The 21,840-nt window shown below is 48.4% G+C and overlaps 1 protein-coding gene across 3 annotated transcripts in view; it reads right to left on the minus strand.

Moving 5' to 3' along the window:
• Positions 1-21,840, minus strand: part of LOC147689454 (trimethyllysine dioxygenase, mitochondrial-like) — a 273,486-nt gene that overhangs the window by 60,783 nt on the left and 190,863 nt on the right. For all 3 annotated transcript variants that reach the window (XM_086942231.1, XM_086942232.1, XM_086942233.1), the window contains exon 5: positions 17,187-17,306. In XM_086942231.1, the coding sequence (XP_086798357.1) occupies positions 17,187-17,306 (120 nt within the window). The remainder of the gene's footprint in view (positions 1-17,186; positions 17,307-21,840) is intronic.

Genomic DNA, 21,840 nt, shown 5'->3' on the forward strand with positions numbered 1-21,840 from the left:
TGGGACAACCTGACTAGCTATTGGTGGTCCCGCCATAGGCATTACTGTGTAACTGGCTTCAAGGCTAAGTGCAAGGGGGAATGGGATCCCGCTAGGGGCCTCCAAAGTCCTTTTCTGCCTGCCTTTTCATGGCGGGTTAACCAATATCAAATGGCCAGCAGAAAGGGACATTATAATCCCTACGGCGGTGCCTGAGCAGGTACCACCACTGTTGTAGGGATACAAGTCCCTCTGGCGGTCCAGCGGTCTCCGTGAGCCGGCCGGATCCGTGGTGGTCAGTCTCTCCGACTGACAAGCATCCGTCCGCAATCATAATCTGGCGGCGGTAATGCTGGCTCTGATGGCGGTGGGACTGCGAATGACGGGCTGACAGTGGTGGTCCCACTGCCATCATAATGAGGCCCTAAGTTATAAAATTCTCTTAGCGAGGTAGATTGGCACTGGAATTTGTAAGAACAGCCCCATAGGAAGAGGAGGTAGTTTTACCGTCTTCCTTTGTGCTTCTTCCAAAGAGGAATAATCCCTTATTTCCGGCAGCTAAACCAGAACATTCTGTCACATAGTCTTAGACTACAGACACTTAAACAGCCATACATGCACATTTGCAATTCAAAATTGACCCAGCATAGCTGTAAAGCACAACATAGTGCATAAAAAATACAAAACAACCTTGGATATTTTAAAACATAGTGCCTGAAAGCAGAGATCTGACAGCGCTTTCCACACTGGGCTCACAATGCCACTTTTGTTGTCTCATTTGGGGTATAAGAACAGTCCTAGACTGTTTTCAGCCTGAATAATGTCAATTCGACATGATATTGACCCACAAGCATTGTGCTATGTTGATGATGTAATGGAACATGATTTAAACACATGTTTAGCCACAGTATGTTGCATTTTTGGGGATTTGCTGATCAAGGCTGCAAATTCAATTATAAGAAAAAAAAATTGCCTTTCTCAGTGTCATATTTTTGGGATATGAGCTATCAAACGAGGGCAAGAGCCCGGTGCCACATTTCCTAGAGAAATGTGCACTTTTACAACCTCCCAAACACCATTAAAAAATAGCAATCCTTCTTAGAATTCTTCAATTTTGATAGAGAATATATACCACATTCTGTACAACGTATAAAACCTTTGTACAATTTAATTCTCCCTGATTTCTCCTGTACGCATTGGATATCAGAGCATACACAAACACTCAAATCACTAGAGACTGACATTTTTGCATTAAGACACTTACATACACATATCAATAAAACAGACTCGGTAATCTGTATAATTGCTGGTGCCATTGGCTTCACATATATCACATTTAATGGAGGTGACACAGTTTTGATGGTGCATAAAACACATCTATATTCTAATGCTGAAATGCGGTTTGCATCCACTGAGAAAATACTGACTGCAGTTCAGATGGCTATCATAAAGGAAAGACCTTTGGCTCAAGGGAAACCCATAATTGTTGTTACTCCTGTCCGTCTCGGAGGCTAGCACAAAGCCTAGCATTCCTAATGCAAAAGCCATACATTCTAGATAGATACAATGAGCCACTTCCCAGAAGGATACTGATGTAGACTATGTCTTTGACCCTACTTTACAAACTCAAGAATTTCTTAAACACGAACATGAATACCCCATGCCCAGTAATATTTTGCCTCTTGACCAGTATAAACACATAGGGGCAGATTTACAAGCCCCTTGCGCCACATTTGCATCCCTTTTCCCATGTTAAAAGTGACGCAAAAGTGGTGCAAGGGGTTTAGAAATCTGCCCCATAATATATGCTGATAGCTCAGCCAAGTTTGCTATCGACACCAAACACCAATACTCAGCAGCCTGTGCAGTACATGGTGTCATGTTGGATGGGAAATTCTGTCTTCAAAACACCTTTGCGCAGTCCCTAGAGGATTGTACTGTTCAACTGGCTGAATTGAAAGCCTTGATTCTGGAGACTAGTAAATGGAATACAGAATTCCCCACGCTCATAGTGTGCGATTCGTACTATTGCACCCAGTCTTTTAATGAAAATTTACATTACTCACACCTAAATGGATTGGGAGATTCAAAAGGGAACAATATAAAGCATAAGCTGCTTTGGGGAAAGGTGGCACAACTTAAAGACAGCTATCCACGGGTTCATGTGATACGGACAGCATGTTGGAATATACATTGTAGGGAATTAGTTGGCTGATGAAACTGTCAAATCAGCAGTTAAGACTGATAAAGTAGCTGCCATTACTCATACGAGGGTAGATGAAAACATTATGGTGGCCATCAACGCTTCATGAAACAGCACCCCTTTACCTAAAACATTTATGGCAAAATGCTCCTATCACTTAAGTGCCCTAAATGTTCCTTTTGCTACCATCCTTGGCATGGCTGATCGTGTGATTCCCAAGCAAAGACCTTTAGGCTAGAATAAATATTAGCTGCCAACGAATGTGTAGTATATTCCCATGCTGGTGTTTCTTTACTACAGAGCACTATTAGTGGCACGATCTGTACAAGTGAACAAAACAATATGTCCTTAGTTGTGCCATTTGCCAACAGCATAAAAGCTCCATCATTGCACAACCACCACAGACGCCCTTCCTATTTTCAAATAAACCACTCCAATGTGTGTAACATGATCATTGCAGTCCCTTAAATTCTGACAGTGAGTTTAAACTCATTCTAATTGCTGTAGATTCGTATCCAGATTTCGACGGGTGTGTCCACAATGATCTGCTGATGCTCGCACTGCTACTAAAGATTTGTAAATCTTCATTTGGCCATATGCAGTAGCTGCATTCCACTCAGACTAGGGCCCTGCTTTTGCCTCTAAGGCTTTCAGGGATACTAATGGAACCCTGGGTGTTGCTGTGCATTATTCCTCACCATATCGTTCTTTGGGAAATTCAACTGTAGAGAGGAAAAACATTGACTTAAAACAAAACTTAACATTTAAAGTATTAGGTTGAGGTCGTATTTGGATCCTTCAGTTGTATGACATCCAGAAAGCATTAAATAATCTGTCTAGCTGATCTTTGGGTGGCTGAACCTCCTAGGAGGTTCTGTCCAGATTTTGACAGTCCTGACACAGTGGAGGCATATTCTTTGCGATGTTTCAATGTCTTACAGAAACTACTAGACTTCCGGGATGAATGGTCTAATGAACTTTGAAAGACTTCTGCCACTGATAGAGTGAAACAGCTACCAGCAACTTCTAGCTGGATTCCAAAAGTTGGAGATGTAGTTTAAGAGAAGATTGCATTAAAGAAGGAGTTCAACCCAGCATACCAGGAACTGGTGCAAGTCATCAGCATTCAAGGTACAAGGAATATGATTTTACCCGGCTTGCTGGTTATAAAGACAAAAGACTAGTCTCAACTGATCAAATAAAATTGCATCATTGGGCCACAAAGACATAGCTTACTGCCGGCGGAGCAGAGTTCACCGGCATGCTCGAGTCGCCGGTCACTGCTCACTCCTAATCTGAGCTGATGGATGCTTTGAGGACCACAGCCCTGTCTCTAGCACTTCCAAAAACCTGACACTGCCGGACCCTCCATCCCTAATGCCAGTGATGTCACCGGTGCATAAAGCAGGGTGATTCAAGGGCCTTGGCTGTGTCCCTGGAGCACTCAGAGATGGGCAGTGCAGGAGTCTCTGCAGTGCCCTTGGTGTTTCTAGGGTCAGACATAGACATTATTGGACCCCATGACTGCTGCCTCTGTGCACTAGTGATGACGTTCTGCTCTCTCCCTGGTGCTCCCAGATGGGGTTAGAGCCAATGAGACTCTAGGCAGTACCTCTGGTAGTAACGGAAAACAATACAATAGGAGTCTCTGGACATGGTGCTGTCCTTCATGGAAGGGACCTCTGTGAGCCCTCATGCTTTGCTGCTATGAATGGTGGGCACCATTTCCACACATTCAAACAGTGCGCACAGAGTGACTTCACAGCAAAACCCATTTGTGGACACAGAACAGGTGTTATATACCATTTAGGTACCATAATATAGGCCCCGATCATCTCATTACCCTTTACCTATATTCTCTCCCCACATTACACTTGTCACGGTTTACAGGGACTGACCTTTCACGTAGATACTATACTGCATTAAAAATGCGGGTTTTCCCTAGTTCGAAATCTCATACATTATGCATGAGGATTCTTGGAAGCACAGCAGGACAATCATCTTCTGTATAAAATCTATGTACAAAGTTCACGCCCAACGTAATCCTTATACACTTACTTGATATGTGGTGTGTCACCAAGAAAAACAAAGGTCTATTGAGATTTTAAAACTTAGCGCTTATCCTCGCTAAGCAGTGTATTACTATGGCTTGGAAGTCCACCATGGTGGCCCCCTTGAAATGTTGGTGGGTGGCTGTTGAGCTAGTGGTATACAAGTGACTGCACACAAGGGGTAAGGGTTGGGACCCATTGGAATGCTGGGACACCTACTTGGAGTAGCTTGAGTCTGGTATGGATGATCTTCCCTATGTGTGCCTAACCTTTTAGTCTAGGAGATAATGGGCGGGCAGATTTTCCCCCTCTAGGTGATCTCCGCTGGACCGCTCACCTTGTTTGATATATTGGGTGATCTGGTATTGAAGCAGCCTCCACAATCTCTTTGATTGTATGACGGGGGTGACTTTGGCATCTGTTGTGAAGCATTGTACTGAGTATTGATTTATCAGCTGGAGTCGGTGTATCTTTGGATCTGATCCCACACACAAGCACACACAGGTTGGGGTGGGAGGGTATTGTTTCATTGTTATGGTTGCTTGATAATACTCAAGTTTGTATGTGAATACACTTGTGAAATCAATTGGCTGGAGACTATCATTTTCACTTTATATTTGTTAGGATGATTTTTAGTTAAAATTAAAACAAATCATATCTCTGATTCCGTTTATTGAATTTTTGTTATTTTGGTGTTATTTTGCATATTCAATGATACTCTATATTTCTAATTTGGTTTCACATTTCAAATTTTTGCTGTCTTGATTTATTACTTTATGGAACTGTATAAATACTGTGCACTTTGCCATCAGTTAAGCCAGTCTTATCTGTGCCCTAGCAGCCCAGGGCCTGACCTTGTGTTAATTTAGTGATTTTGGACTCCACGATTGACAAGTTAGGGGCATATCAGCAAGGAGCGGCGATGAATAACACAAAGCGCACTTAGCACTTTGTTATTCATCGCCGCCTATCTCTGGAATTTATCGCCCTGGTAGCGCGTTATCAACAACGCGTTGCTCCTGGGCGATAAAAATTCCAGAGATAGTGGGGAAAATCGCCGTTTTGCAGGGAACATTGCTGGTTTTCCATGCTGATACGACCCTGTGGTCGTATCAGCAAAATCCACCCCCTATGTTAGGGGTGGCTAAGTCAAGAATTTAGCAGATGTTAGTTTTTGGAGAAAACAGTAGTTTTCTCCAAAAACTAACAAAAACAAAAACTAACATCTGCTAAAATGCTAGGGCATCCTTGCTGATAGCGTGAAGCCGCGCTATTGATGTCCTGACATGTAGAGTATGTCAGGATCTCCTACTTTGCATCTCATTAGAGATGCAAAGGTAGGTGTTGTGCAAAAGGGTGCTAACATGCGAATATGCATGTTAGCATCCTCTTGCTGATGGGGTGATGGTTTTATCTACGCTTTTCTGGCTTTTAAAGCCAAAAAAGGGGAGATAAAGCCCTTGCTGATATGCCCCTTAGTCTCATATTCCTTGAAGTGGACAACCACGAACCCCAAATAATAATCTCTCTTTCTTACATTTAGTTTCATTTAGACTTCGTGCTTACATTTGACCACAATCTAAACCTGTGCTTCTTTACACATTCTGAATGCTTTCTGTCATAAGAGAGAAAGCAGCCAACGCTCTCTCTGTGCTGCTGCACTTCTCTGCTTTTCTCCTTTACATTAAGTGCTTTCCCCTGCTTGTGCCTTGTTTTTACTTTCTACTTCCTTCCCCCATTTTACTGAGTGCTTTCTTCTGCTTGTGCCTCAATTTGGACTGCTTTCATTATCTTTTCCCCTGCTCTTCTGAGTGCTTTCTCCTCCTTTTGCCTAATTTTTCAATGCTTTTTTCTTTCCTGTGTCAGTTTTTCTGAGTATTTTCTCCTGCTGTTGGCTTGTTTTTACTGCATTCTCCTTCTTCCCCATTCTTCTGAATGCATTCTCCTGTTTTCCCATGTTTTTCGCTGCTTCTCCTTGTTTTTTTCATTATTTGCCACTCCAGCATGATGCTGTTTACCACTGCCTTCCAGCGCCCCTTTCCCTCGAAGGACCTAATTAATAGAGCCGCAGCGTGACCCCATTGAGCAGGCCCCAGGTCCACCTCTCTCCATGCTATTGCACCGCTCTGCTTTCACCATTTCACTGAGTGCTTTCTCCTGCCTTTGTCCCGTTTTTAGGTCTTGGCCTGCGTAGGCTGCGCTTGCGCTGTCTCGCTGGTGAGATTTTATGTTTCAGAATATGGAGCTTAAACCCACCCCTCTTCTCCATTGGCTGGCTTCCTAAACGGAGGCCAGCCATTGGAGAAGAGGGGCGTCTGTCCATTTAAACTCCGTCTTTTTTGGATTCGGGGGGGGGGGGGGTTAGGATCTTTCTCTCCTTTTCCAATTGGCTGGAATTTTTCATTCCAGCCAATGGAAAGAGAAGAGAAAGAAAATACTGTCCATGCGCTCGCTTCGCCACGGACCTCTGCTGCTTGGTTTCCCGCCCACCTCTCAGCCACTGCTGCTGAGCGTGCTCCGCTCCACGTATGAGCCCACGCGCCAAAGTTGGAGCAGGCGGGGAATCTGTGCTCGTCCTTGGTGAGCACCCCTGACAGCCGAGAGGAGATCCTGCTGGGGAGGCCGCAGAACGAGCTAAGATGGCAGCTGCTGCCCTCTCTGCTGCATCAGTCCATTAGCCGAGAGGAGACCTCGGCACGGACAGCGCCTGACGGGACCAGCCACCTGATGTTCCACTGCAGCGGTAGGGGTGAGCGGCCCACCATGATGATCGGAGAGCTGTGAGGCACCTTGGTGACCCCCCATCTCCTGGGAGGCTGTGGAGGCGGGACAGATTGAGCGAGTGGAGAGCCCTCCAGAAAGGTACATGCGGGGGAGGGAACATTGGCCCTTGAAGGTGCCCCATTTGAGGAAAAGCATGCAGCATGTTGTCTCCCCCGAGCCCCCAGGATTCAGGACCCCCTCATGGCCCCCAGGGGAGATTGCTTAGGAGCCGGAGGAGCCTCAGCCGGGACGCGAGCCTGCTCCCGAAGCCGGAGTCACAGCCCGTGATGAAGACCGCACGGCCCCGGGGGTCAATGGGGTGCTCCGTCCTGCGCCGGCAGCCCAGCGCCAGCCAAGCCAGGGCGGGCACCGCCAGCACCAACGTAGCGCACAGCGGGCCCAGGCACCAGCAGAGGAGGAGCAGCAGCAGCGGGAAGCCGGCTGGTATTTTTTCACTATTCTTGCCTCTGTTCCCAGCTTGTGAGCGATTTTCTTGCCTCTGTTCCCTGCTTGTGCTTGATTTTCTTGCCTCTGTTCCCTGCTTGTGATCGTTTTTTCTTGCTTCTGTTCTCTGCTTGTGATCGTTTTTTCTTGCCTCTGTTCCCTGCTTGTGCTCGCTTTTCTTGCCTCTGTTCCCTGCTTGTGTTCATTTTTTCTTGCCTCTGTTCCCTGGTTGTGATCGTTTTCTTGCCTCTGTTCCCTGGTTGTGCTCTCTTTTCTTGGCTCTGTTCCCTGCTTGTGCTTGCATTTCTTGCCTCTGTTCCCTGGGGCGTTACTGGGCGGAGATGGGCGTGTGGCTGACCTAGACTGAGGGAAGCAACCGGTGAGCTCTGGGAGTTGGTGGGGGCCTCAAATAACCCATCTGTAAATAAGAAGACTCCCCGGGGTGTGCGTGTGTGTGTGTGTGTGTGGCTCTGTGTGTGTGGCCCTGTGTGTGTGTGTGGCTGGGTGTGTGCGTGTGTGTGTGACTCTGTGTGTGTGTGTGTGGCTCTGTGTGTGTGTGTGTGGCTGTGTGTGTGTGTGTGTGGCTCTGTGTGGGTGTGTGTGTGTGTGTGTGTGTGTGTGTGTGTGTGTTGGGCTCAGTGTGTGTGTGTTGGGCTCTGTGTGTGTGTGTTGGGCTCTGTGTGTGTGTGTGTTGGGCTCTGTGTGTGTGTGTGTTGGGCTCTGTGTGTGTTGGGCTCTGTGTGTGTTGGGCTCTGTGTGTGTTGGGCTCTGTGTGTGTGGGAATCTGTGTGTCTGTGGCTCTGTGTGGCTCTGTCTGTGTGTGTGGCTCTGTCTATGTGTGTGTGTGTGTCGCTCTGTCTGTGTGTGTGTGTGTGTGTGGCTCTGTCTGTGTGTGTGTGTGGCTCTGTCTGTGTGTGGCTCTGTCTGTGTGTGTGTGGCTCTGTCTGTGTGTGTGTGTGTGTGTGGCTCTGTCTTTGTGTGTGTGTGTGGCTCTGTCTGCGTGTGTGTGTGTATGTGTGGCTCTGTCTGTGTGTGTGTGTGTGGCTCTGTATGTGTGTGTGTGTGTGTGTGGCTCTGTCTGTATGTGTGTGTGACTGTGTGTGTGTGGCTCTGTGTGTGTGTGTGTGTGTCTCTGTGTGTGTGTGGCTCTGTGTGTGTGTGGCTCTGTGTGTGTGTGGCTTTGTGTGTGTGGCTCTATGTGTGTGGCTCTGTGTGTGTAGCTGGGTGCGTGTGGCTCTGTGTGTGGGTGGGTGCATGTGGCTCTGTGTGTGGCTCTGTGTTTGTGTATGGGTGCAAATGCAATAGTTCTCACATTTGCGAGAGATTAAGCTATTGGCATTGTAAATGACAATGCCATTTATTTATATGTTTTATAAATAAATAAAGGATGTTCCTCGTGTGATTCTCTTATCAGTCTCCCAAGGCCCAAGTACTCTTTTTTTATCCACGTTGCGCGCTTGCCGTCTGCCGTGCTGAAAGAAGTCTCAAAAGGCTGCCTCCACGCTGTGAAGTCCACTGGAGTTCGGATGTCCTTCAGAGTCAAGCCTTGGGCGATACTTCAAACTCCAGAACAACAGAGCTATTGGCCTGGTACCGCTCACTGACCTGCTCATCTGCTTTCTCCCGAGGAATTGCTCTCCTGTCCACGTTACACACCGCATTCCCTGTGGCAGAGGTCGGCTGGTGGGAGCGTTACTGCAATCGGCAGTATTCCACCTCGCTCTCAGCGCGACCCGCCCAGGTCGTAGTGCATTGGCTGTGTCCTGGAAAAGCCTACCGGGGGACTGCGAGGCCCAGAAACCACCGCTCTTTGCAGCCGGCGCCTCTTCCCCCGGCGCCCACGCCCACTGATCTGAACGCTTGTACATAACCTTTCGCGCCACCCGCTGCGCGGGTGCCGCTCACTGACCTGCTCATCTGCTTTGTCCCGAGGAATTGCTCTCCTGTCCACGTTACACACCGCATTCCCTGTGGCAGAGGGCGGCTGGTGGGAGCGTTACTGCAATCGGCAGTATTCCACCTCGCTCTCAGCGCGACCCGCCCAGGTTGTAGTGCATTGGCTGTGTCCTGGAAAAGCCTACCGGGGGACTGCGAGGCCCAGAAACCACCGCTCTTTGCAGCCGGCGCCTCTTCCCCCGGCGGCCACGCCCACTGATCTGAACGCTTGTACATAACCTTTCGCGCCACCCGCTGCGCGGGTGCCGCTCACTGACCTGCTCATCTGCTTTGTCCTGAGGAATTGCTCTCCTGTCCACGTTACACACCGCATTCCCTGTGGCAGAGGTCGGCTGGTGGGAGCGTTACTGCAATCGGCAGTATTCCACCTCGCTCTCAGCGCGACCCGCCCATGTCGTAGTGCATTGGCTGTGTCCTGGAAAAGCCTACCGGGGGACTGCGAGGCCCAGAAACCACCGCTCTTTGCAGCCGGCGCCTCTTCCCCCGGCGGCCACGCCCACTGATCTGAACGCTTGTACATAACCTTTCGCGCCACCCGCTGCGCGGGTGCCGCTCACTGACCTGCTCATCTGCTTTGTCCCGAGGAATTGCTCTCCTGTCCACGTTACACACCGCATTCCCTGTGGCAGAGGTCGGCTGGTGGGAGCGTTACTGCAATCGGCAGTATTCCACCTCGCTCTCAGTGCGACCCGCCCAGGTCGTAGTGCATTGGCTGTGTCCTGGAAAAGCCTACCGGGGGACTGCGAGGCCCAGAAACCACCGCTCTTTGCAGCCGGCGCCTCTTCCCCCGGCGGCCACGCCCACTGATCTGAACGCTTGTACATAACCTTTCGCGCCACCCGCTGCGCGGGTGCCGCTCACTGACCTGCTCATCTGCTTTGTCCCGAGGAATTGCTCTCCTGTCCACGTTACACACCGCATTCCCTGTGGCAGAGGTCGGCTGGTGGGAGCGTTACTGCAATCAGCAGTATTCCACCTCGCTCTCAGCGCGACCCGCCTAGGTCGTAGTGCATTGGCTGTGTCCTGGAAAAGCCTACCGGGGGACTGCGAGGCCCAGAAACCACCGCTCTTTGCAGCCGGCGCCTCTTCCCCCGGCGGCCACGCCCACTGATCTGAACGCTTGTACATAACCTTTCGCGCCACCCACTGCGCGGGTGCCGCTCACTGACCTGCTCATCTGCTTTGTCCCGATGAATTGCTCTCCTGTCCACGTTACACACCGCATTCCCTGTGGCAGAGGTCGGCTGGTGGGAGCGTTACTGCAATCAGCAGTATTCCACCTCGCTCTCAGCACGACCCGCCCAGGTCGTAGTGCATTGGCTGTGTCCTGGAAAAGCCTACCGGGGGACTGCGAGGCCCAGAAACCACCGCTCTTTGCAGCCGGCGCCTCTTCCCCCGGCGGCCACGCCCACTGATCCGAACGCTTGTACATAACCTTTCGCGCCACCCGCTGCGCGGGTGCCGCTCACTGACCTGCTCATCTGCTTTGTCCCGAGGAATTGCTCTCCTGTCCACGTTACACACCGCATTCCCTGTGGCAGAGGTCGGCTGGTGGGAGCGTTACTGCAATCGGCAGTATTCCACCTCGCTCTCAGCGCGACCCGCCCAGGTCGTAGTGCATTGGCTGTGTCCTGGAAAAGCCTACCGGGGGACTGCGAGGCCCAGAAACCACCGCTCTTTGCAGCCGGCGCCTCTTCCCCCGGCGGCCACGCCCTCATTACTTCCCCTACATCTAGCCAGCCACTAACGCGCCGCGGGTCGCGCGCGGGTCGCAGCCCGGGGCGAAGCCCGGGCAAAGGGCGGGCCGTTCAAGGCCATTAGAGGCTGGTAGAGACTGGACTGGGCCACCCCTCTGACATCTCTATCTAGATTTTCCCTATCCTCTCACTTCACGATTCTCCTCAGACCCACACCCCATCAAGAAAAATAATGGTCCATACGAGGGGATCTAAAACCAAAACTAAAGCCCTCAGCTCGGTGGGTAAACTGCTTGGCCCCATGGACGACTTTCTAACGAAGGCTAACACATTTATAGATCAGAGTATCTCAATGATGGAAGAAAGGGTCTCCCTAGATCTGGCATTTGCCAAAAGATCCTCATTAGGTATCCTGGCGGAAGCCAGATCCCCAGTATTAGGAGCCCCAAATGCTGAGATAGTGCCAACTCGAGAGAGACGCAGTCTGCCAAACACAGTAGACCTGTCAGTATCCCAGCTCGCGGACTCTCAACTTAGCTTCGACTTAGAAAAAACCCCAGAACTGCTTCCAACAACACCTTTACAAATCTCCTCCACAGATAAAAGAATAGAAAGGGGTAGGAGGGAGGGAGCAATCAGCAAGAAAAGGGCGCCTAGAAATTCTATCACATCAGAAAGTCTGGCGATACCACCCACCATCTCTCAAAATCAAGATGATAGGGTGGCACAAATCGAGATTCTAGCGTCAGTTCACCAGGCAGAGAAGGAACCATCTTCCCCGAAAGTCTTGGACCCTCACTCCAGCAAACAAGCCCAAGTGGACTTGAATGTTACGGAGGCCCAGGACCTAACTCTTTCCAGCATAGCTAGCATAGTTAAACAGGCATTACAACCCTTAGAGCATCGGTTAGCAACCCTAGAATCACAAATCTCCAAACTTTTAAAAATCCAACACCTAACTCTCCCATCATGCCCTCAAAAACAGGAGGAAACAACATTAAAAAAGCAATTAATATTAACGCATCTAATGCTAATTCATCTTTGCCTAACCCACAACAAAAGACTCTCCGGATAACCACTCCAAACGTGTCCGTTAATAAAAATACTTCAAATTCGACCAAAACAGCAAAAACTGTAGCAGCCCCAAGCACCACTAATAATTCGCAACAGATAATTACTCTAACCTCCCCAGGCGCGGCACCTACAACCGCCGCCACCCCGGTTGCACCTAGTAGCTCCGCTAATAAAACCCCTGGCAAAAACGTAAATAAACCAACAACGAAATCCTTACCCCCTCCACCTGCACCACCAAAAACCCCTGCGGATAGGCCCAAGAGAAAAACTGCGAGGAATCCTGACCCTCCAAGACTCCCTGCAGATTTCCCTCCTGAGGCCTCACCCTACGTGGTGGTCATGGCAGGAGTACCCGAATTAACAGATCTCACCCCAGAACCGGTCTGGTCCCTAAAAAATAAGGCCCAGCATTGGCTCCAGACCAACCGCCCGATTCCATCTTCCTGGCGCGGAAGAATTAGATCTGTAGCCAGGGTACCGTGGGTGGGCAGCACTAGAAAAACCATTCCTGGGGATTGCATAACAATCACATTCGAGGACCCACGAATAGCGGACTATGTCTGCGCATGGGAAGATATCACCCCAAACCTTTAGGCAAGTGGACGGCTATATTCAGGAGCAGGAGCCTCCTTGGTCCGTTCCATTCCCTAGGCAGGACGACCTGTCAAATTCAAGATACCATGGTCCCCCTAACTTATATGAGCCAGATTATTCCTGGCACACAGTAAGACAACGCCACCAGGGTGGAAGATGGGATGACAGAAGACCTTACACACAATGGCCCCCACACAGAGATCAACCTCGATGGGACCCATGGTACAACATCCCGCTAAACAATAGGTATAGTGGCCTAGAAATGGTCGACTGACCATTAACAGAAACCTCTCCAAATGACCTTCAAGTATCCCCCCCTCCACAGCTCCTCACTACCCCTCCAGTCCTCAGCAACAAGGAACCCATAACCCCAAAAGAAGAATCTAGTGATGACTCCTCATCTATCACAGTTCTTTATTGGAACACCGCGGGCCTCCGAAATAAAATCGAGGATGGATCTGCGCAGAAGTTCCTCAATCCATTTCAAATAATTTGTCTTCAGGAGACATGGTCTGTAGAAGAACTACACCTACAAGGCTACAAAACCTATTCTGTCCCAGCACTAACTAGCATCATGGGTAGACCAAAAGGCGGGCTAACAATTTACATCTCAAATACCCTACCACTTAATAAAGTGGTTATACTCTCCCAGGACGCTAATCACCAAATCCTCTCACTCACCCTGGTTAACAAAGAAACAATCATCTTGACCAATATATACAATAACTTATCGGAAGAAAACTTCACAATTCTTCTTACCACCCTTAGCGACAAACTGAAACAAATTCACCACTGGAGATCCGCAAACAAGGCAACCCACTTAATCTGGGGAGGTGACTTCAATCTCCACCCCTGTACAGCCCCCAACCTATTGTGCTGTGGGATAGTGGACGAATTCAACGTCCCAATAGCGCACCTTGCTCATACTAAACTGGGAAATATCACTAACATCGTCCTATCAGACTTGGATCTCCACATTGTAAACCACCTAAAAGCAGACCCAAGTAAATTTATTCCGACCTATGTGGGCAGAGGTCATCAATCCACAGTAGACTTCATATTCCTTTCCCCAAGTCTTATGAACAAACTCAAAGTTTTTGAGGTCATTGCCACTCCCCTCAGTGATCACTCAGCCTTAACAATAAAACTATCTATGCCACCCAATTCCTCCCATAAATTGGAGATGGCGACCACGCTCACACAGAACAAGATCCAGGTTGGTAAATGTAACGGATTCACAATCAAATGGGGAAAAATTAATCCATCTGACATAACGAAAAAACTAATAACTCGGTCCTACCCAAACATTGTGAAATGCCTGGACCTTGCAACTAGTCATAAGGAAGTCCTGAGAAATTTTAACTTAATATTAGATAACATAAAGGACCTACTCACCTCAAACCCCAAACCAAACCGCTCCACAAAACCAAAGTGGTTTAACCACAATTGCACAGCTGCTTTAACAAAATTAAAATCTGCACTCCAAAACAAACCGCGAGATGCAGCCCAGATCCAATTCCTAAGGCGCCAATACACAGGGGAAAGAAAGCTGAGAACTGCCCAACTTAAGCAAAAACTATGGGACGATCTCCACCAAGGTGCAGTCTCAAAAAACAGCGAGCTTTTCTGGCGCACAGTCAGAACTCCATATCTCACCGAAAAGGGTACCCCGAAAATTGAAGTCGCTATCGACGAAAATACATGGGTTTCCCACTTCGAGGAGATTTTTAAAAACACTTCACCAACAGAATCCCCTCTTCCTAAGGCCCATTATCCCATTTTGGTACCTTTCGATATCCCCGATCTCATGGACGCACTGCAGAGTAGCAAACCAGGCAAGGCACCAGGACCTGATGGGGTCCCAGTGGACTTCTTTAAAAGCAACCTAGACCTCTGGGCCCCCATCCTAACTAGAGTCTGTACAGCGGCAGCGAACGAGGGAATCCTAACCTCCTGGACAAAATCAATAATGGTTCCCATCTTCAAAAAGGGGGACCGGCAAGACGCAAAATGCTACCGGCCCATATCACTGCTGGATTCGCTCGGGAAAGTAGTGGGGAGAGTGATCCTAGAGCGCCTTCAGCAGTGGAGTGAGGACCGGGGCATAATCTCTGATATTCAGTTCGGCTTCCGTGAGGGCTTTGGTACACTAGAGCAGGTCCTCAATCTCACCCTAATAATGGGCAAATACACCCAGGCCATCCCTACTAAGATATATATGGTCTTTGTCGACCTTTCCGCAGCTTTTGACTGCGTTTCGCATACAAAGCTGTGGAAGGTCTTAGCTCAACTGGGAGTAGATCCACCCCTTTTAGACTTTCTAAGAGAGCTCTATACCGGGGCAACAGCCAGAGTACGCTTCGGCGTAAATGGAGAGCTGACGTCTCCGTTTAGCGTAGGGCGTGGGGTTAGGCAGGGATGCGTCCTGGCCCCCTTCCTCTTCTCTCTCTACACCAACGGCTTGGAGGGGGAGATGTTGAGGGGGGCCCAGGACCTCCCACGCATAAACCGCCGCCTGATCCCAGCCCTGCTCTACGCGGATGACGCTGTTATCCTTGCACGAACCCCCCGAGAACTCCAGAAAGCAGTGAGCAGGTATACGTCCTTCATGGGCAAACTTGACCTAATGGTGAACGTGAAAAAGACGTTCGTAATGACAGTGGGTAGAGGCCAAAAAAGAATAAATCCCACACTGCTCAACAATCAAAAGCTGGAAGCTACCCCCCACTATCCCTATTTGGGGGTCATGATAGACGACCAACTTAGCTGGAAGCAAGCAGTGAACACAAGGGCACTCTTATTTAGGAGATCAATTGCCGCCCTAATAACTTTCTCTCAGAGATTAGGCAAAAGACCACCAGTAGAGCTCCTCAAGATCTACAACGCCAAATGCCAGACAATCGCAACATATGGTGCGGGAGTCTGGGGGTACACTGACATTAGTTCCATCCAGAAGGTAGAAAACACCTTTTTAAGATTCTTGTTAGCCACCCCCAAAGGCACCTCAACCTATGCAATGCACCTTGAATTAGCTATACCCTACATAGAGGACCTAATAAAAATAGAACCTCTGATGCTGTGGCGCCGCATTTGGAAGTCAGACAAAAATGCTTTGACACAAGCCATCATTGCAGACTCAATGAACATGGACAATTCTGCTAAAATAAAGTGGCTCCTATATGTTAGAAACTTTTTTAACGATCTAGGCTTTGAGAACTATTATTTAGACCCAGCATCTATAACGGACATCTCGAAAAAAGATCTTAAGCAGAAAGCATTAAGTCATCTGGAATCTTTAAGACTTGCATCAAATTCCTCAAAAACGGCAGTGATCCACGCAAACATGATCCAAGTAGCCTTTGACATTCACCCGTATCTGGCACTTCAAACATCAATCTACGAGAGAATGCTAATTACTAGATTCAGGCTAAATACCTTCTTTAGAATGGTCACCTTTCCGTTACAAAACTGTTGGAATGCCACACTCCCGCCCTGTCCATGTGATGGTCTATCAACGCAGTCGAACCTGCATGTGATCCTGCTCTGTAAATACCACCAAGCCCATAGAAAGATCTGGCTTTTACCGATATTAAGATCTTGGGGGTTGAGACAGTGTAGACCCGCTCTCTTAAGATTGCAAATGCTGGAAACGGAAAATGTCTGCTATTTTGTTAGCAGTTTCTTAAAATGTATTATGAAACACAGAAAGAATCTCTAAAAATCCTCGTCAGTTCCACTTTGAGCGGCTCCCTGCACATTTTGATTAACTTTTTTAACTGTGAAATGAATTTTATATGAAACATTATGTAACATATGTATTTTTGCACTGTATGATATTTTCTGCTCTTTTATGGTTTTTCCATTGTGAATAAGCCGAATAAAGATTTTATATATATATATATATATATTATATGTTTTAAAAACAAAAATAATGTCCTGAGCAATGCCAATAGCTCTAATTTTAAGAAAGGCGAGACCATTGCATCATAAATGCTTGTTAGGAGTTCTTTCTGTTGCTTCTTCCTTGTTTTTTACCACTTTCTTTCTCCTTTCCTTCTCTTTCTGAGTGCTTTATCCTGCTTTCCCTCATTTTTCACTGATTCTCCTTGTTTTTTCCTCATTTGCTGCTCCTGCCTGTCAGCCATTTTTCTGCCTCCTGCCTACCTCCCTAACCACCTCCCAGCACCCTCCCTCCTCCCAGGACCTACTTAATGGAGACCCCATTGAACAGGTCCCAGGCCCAGCTCTTCCATGCTGCTGCACCGCTCTGCTTCCTCCCCGTCTTCCTGAGTGCTGTCTCTTGCTTGCATCTTGTTTGAGTTGCCACGCTTCATAAATCCTGATTGATTGATTGGTTGACATCTCTGTATCACTTTCTTCCTAAGTCAGGTTCATGCTTTATTAAAATTAAAAACCAAATAGTACCTGAAAGGCTCGTGCATGTTGGAGGCGTCGGTGTGTAAGTCCAGGGCGTCACTGGAGAACCCAACATCTTCACGGGCAAAATCATTTGTGATGGACCAAGATCTGCCATAGAAAGTTTCCCTGTCACAAGAAAAGACATAACATTTAGCATTTCCCACTAGTGAACAACATTGGAGACAAAATAAAGAACCTTATGGACTGCCTCGTTCACTTTCTGCTGTCCTCTTCTCTTGACTCTCACCCTGCCCTCAACAGGCTCCAAAGGCTGGTGACAGCTGACTTCACAGACACTGTCCTTTTCACTTCTCCACAGCTAAACTCCCCTCCATCTCACCACGCTTGCCTGATGCTGTGCTCCCACTGGAGGGTGGCCATCTTGTTCTGTGTGAGATTGTCTCACCTCTGACTCTGTTTCAATCTATTCTTTGTTTCCCCTCTCCCTCTCCAACAGCTGTTACTGAGAACAGCTGCATATGTCTCAGCACACCTCCTTCCCCATGGTCAATATCTACCAGATCTATTCCATGTTGGATGCACACCTCATAGCAAAGATCTGTAATGTATGCTTTACATAATGTGATAGATTGACAGGAAAGAAAAGAATTGAAATAAAATAGAGTTATGATCAAAGAATTTGATTGTTGGGAAGGAGACGTCCCTCCGATGGTCACCCACGTACACGCCTATCCTGAGTGCCCAGCTGCAACAGTATTGAGATCCCTGAAGCCGATTGTTTGTCATGGATGAACATGGATCATGTGTGTGCGCGCCATGATCTAGGCTTGTCTCACGGATTGCGATCTTGTTAGACCAGGAAGGGGGGTCAGAGCGCTACACTCGCAGTGGTAAATGGCTCCAGCCCTTACCAGGAGTGTAGCAGCACAAGCGTGGTGGTGGCAAGGTGCAGTGTTTTACTAACGAAGATCAGTAGTGTGAACAAGGCTTTTTTTCCTGTGTCACTAGAGTAGGGCTTACAGGCCCACTCGTGTAAAGTCTACTCCTGTGTGCATAACTCACCCTTGGCCTACATTCTGTTAGTATTTGTCAGTGAGGTCTGAGCACATCTCTGGAAGGAGATGGGGCTGATGGGGGATCATAAAGAGTAGTGGTTGGGCCTTTGAAGCCATTTGTTTGGGATATATCAGGGAGGTTGACATTTTGGTGTGATCATCAAGCAACTCCCATGGCCTTTCCTGTAGGGCTATCTCGGTTGGAGTCGCTCCGGCTGCGACAGACTGCTTTCTGGGCAAAGCAAAGGACAGAGGAGTGAGTACTTCATAGGAGGCACCCCCACAACATAAACTTCAAAGAATGAACACTATATCACACCTGTGTCTGGAAATGAGTTATAAAAAGGGGAACTTGAGTCAGCTGTCAAACTGGGCATCAATGTGGTGAAGCTCAGCAAAACATCCACCTGTTTGTGACCAGGACTGGTGACTGAGGTCCACCAGTCTCCCTGCTGGGTGAGGGGACATTCCCCAGGAGAATCAAGACCACTTCCCCTGGAGTAGCAGCATCTGCCTGCCTACTGTGACCAGAGGATCTTATGAGGGGGAGAGAGCCTCGAGGGGGGATGTCCAAAGGGACCCGTCAAATGGATCCTGAAGAAAAGTGTGAGGTTCACAGTCCAGAGAAAGACTGTGCGCTGAGTAGTCAGTGACCCCAATGCCAGGTGGGGTAGTCGTGAAGATATAATCACTGCTGCATTGATTGGGACGATACCCATGTACAGATCAAAATCAGGGACCCGGTATGCTGCAGGAGGCCGACATGAAGATATAACTGTTGCAGCACCATTCAGGCTGTTGGCCAATGTGCTGACCCAAGTCAGCAACCTGAATGGCTGATGGGGGCCACCATCAAGACTACTGCTGCATGGACTGGGCTGTCCGTCTGTGAGCTGACCCAAGTTGGAGACCCCATATGTCAGTTGGGGACCGCCATTAGATATTTGCAGCTGCAATGAGTGGGCTGTCCAGCAGGGTGCTCACCAAAATCAGTGACCCCACATGCCAAAGGGAGCAGCCATGAAGATATATGTGGCTGCACCAAATGGGCCACCCACCCGTGTGCTGACCAAAGTTGGTGATCCCGGACAGGTTAACTGCTGTGAAGAGCAAGGACTATAGCTCTGGTGCGCCGTATGCCAAGAGAAAGGGTCGTCACTGTGTACATCGTGTGACTTCAATTATTAGCCGGTGCTGGCCCCTGGTCCTGGAGTCTCAAATGAAGCCTTGGAAGCCAAGTGACTGTCCATGACTTGCCAGTGGGATCAAAGGAACTCACTGCATCATCCAAGGAGCACTACAGATGATCAGCTACCTTGCTTGCAGCGACGAGCCTATCGTTCATTGCCGGCCTCCGATCCACCCCACTGCGACACTTGAGTGCTAAATACTCCCAGGGTGTTCCTTTTGCAGCACCAGCGGGAGAGGGTAAAACTGACCATCAGGACAGAGAGTCCAGGGGAACCTGCTCTGCTGCTCAGCACCATGGCAGTGCAACACTCTGACTTCTACAAAGCCTTAGCGGAGCTTCTAAGACTTGAATATATAGTGGGACCTCAAAGTTAACTATTATAAATACCGACTAACCACTGTCAGTAGACAGGGAAGTCGCACTCAAGAACCTCTCCAGGGAACGCTTGAGTTTCAGTCTTAGGAGGGCTGTGTACACTGTTTGTGTATGTCACCTTTCACTTTGTGTTCATATGTAAATACTATTTTGGTCACAAAAGTGAGTATCTATCTGGACATTAATTTTCAGGTTGCTGAACTTATTTTGAGTCTTAAGTCTGTGTTCACCTTGCTCTTTCCTCCCCCCTGAGAAGCCTTGGACTGAAATCAAACCTTGTGCAGGGCTCCTTTGTTGATATATTTAAGCAGCTGTGTTTTCCTAACTCCGCCCTCTTCTTTATGGGGCCAGGCTGGGAGCTTTGACCTCTCCGACCCCTCCTGGACTCTGAATCTTCACTAAGGTTACCATGTGTTATGGAATTTTTCAATTGGGTTGTGAAGTCCAGGCCTAGTGCCGGACTTAGAATAGGGTAGGCGCCCGCTGTCATCAGTGTGATGGAGGTAATTACCTCTGCCAACCTGGCTGGACTACCACTCGCCACCATGTTTTGAGATCCCTTATGGCCTTGTGGAGAACTATGTGCCTTCTGAAGGGGGACTCTTCTAAATGCACTGAAGGTTTGCTGGGCAGCCCTCATCTTAAGGCAGACGCCAACTAAACATTATTATAAGACAAGCTCCCAAAGTGGGATTTTGTTTTGAAAAACCAAAAAACCTAATGACTATCACATTGTGGAAATTTTCTTCTGGGGTTTGGGGTCATTTTCAATTTTCTTCTTGTCTAAAACTTCCAGGGTTTCTCTGGCAATCCCACACTGAAAGCAAAGTACAACAAACCTTTCGCTCTAATAGGGCAGGCAATCTGATGCACCCACGCCAATGGCTCCAACTCTGCTGTGCCATTGGTGTAGGGTTTACTGCAAGTGCAGGCCCCACCAGCGGTAACATGACGGTACATTTGACTCAGAAAGAGCCGGCAGACCCTCCGTTTGGCAAACAGGGGCCCTCATTTATGGGATTTTGGCGTTGGGCAGCGCAGCGAGGCACCGTGCTGGGCTGCCCTATGCCAAAGGGAAAGGGTAGGAATGCACCATATAAGGGCAGGAATGCACCATATAAGGGCAGGAATGAACCATATAAGGGCAGGAATGCACCATATAAGGGCAGGAATGCACCATATAAGGGCTGCAATGCACCATGTAAGGGCAGGAATGCACCATGTAAGGGCAGGAAAGCACCATATAAGGGCAGAATGCACCATGTAAGGGCAGGAATGCACCATATAATGGCAGGAATGCACCATATAATGGCAGGAATGCACCATGTAAGGGCAGGAAAGCACCATATAAGGGCAGGAATGCACCATGTAAGGGCAGGAATGCACCATATAAGGGCTGCAATGCACCATGTAAGGACAGGAATGCACCATGTAAGGACAGGAATGCACCATATAAGGGAAGGAATGCACCATGTAAGGGCAGGAATGCACCATATAAGGGCTGCAATGCACCATATAAGGGCAGTAATGCACCATATAATGGCAGGAATGCACCATATAAGGGCAGGAATGCACCATGTAAGGGCAGGAATGCACCATATAAGGGCTGCAATGCACCATGTACGGGCAGGAATGCACCATATAAGGGCTGCAATGCACCATATAAGGGCAGTAATGCACCATATAATGGCAGGAATGCACCATATAAGGGCAGGAATGCACCATGTAAGGGCAGGAATGCACCATATAAGGGCTGCAATGCACCATGTAAGGGCAGGAATGCACCATGTAAGAGCAGGAATGCACCATATAAGGGTAGGAATGCACCATATAAGGACAGGAATGCACCATATAAGGGCAGGAATGCACCATATAAGGGCAGGAATGCACCATGTAAGGGCAGGAATGCACCATATAAGGACAGGAATGCACCATATAATGTCAGGAATGCACCAAATAATGGCAGGAATGCACCATATAAGGGCAGGAATGCACCATATAAGGGCAGGAATGCACCATATAAGGGCAGGAATGCACCATATAAGGGCAGGAATGCACAACAGAAGGGCAGGAATGC

Source organism: Lissotriton vulgaris, chromosome 10, assembly GCF_964263255.1.
Source record: "Lissotriton vulgaris chromosome 10, aLisVul1.2, whole genome shotgun sequence".
NCBI classification, from domain to species: domain Eukaryota; kingdom Metazoa; phylum Chordata; class Amphibia; order Caudata; family Salamandridae; genus Lissotriton; species Lissotriton vulgaris.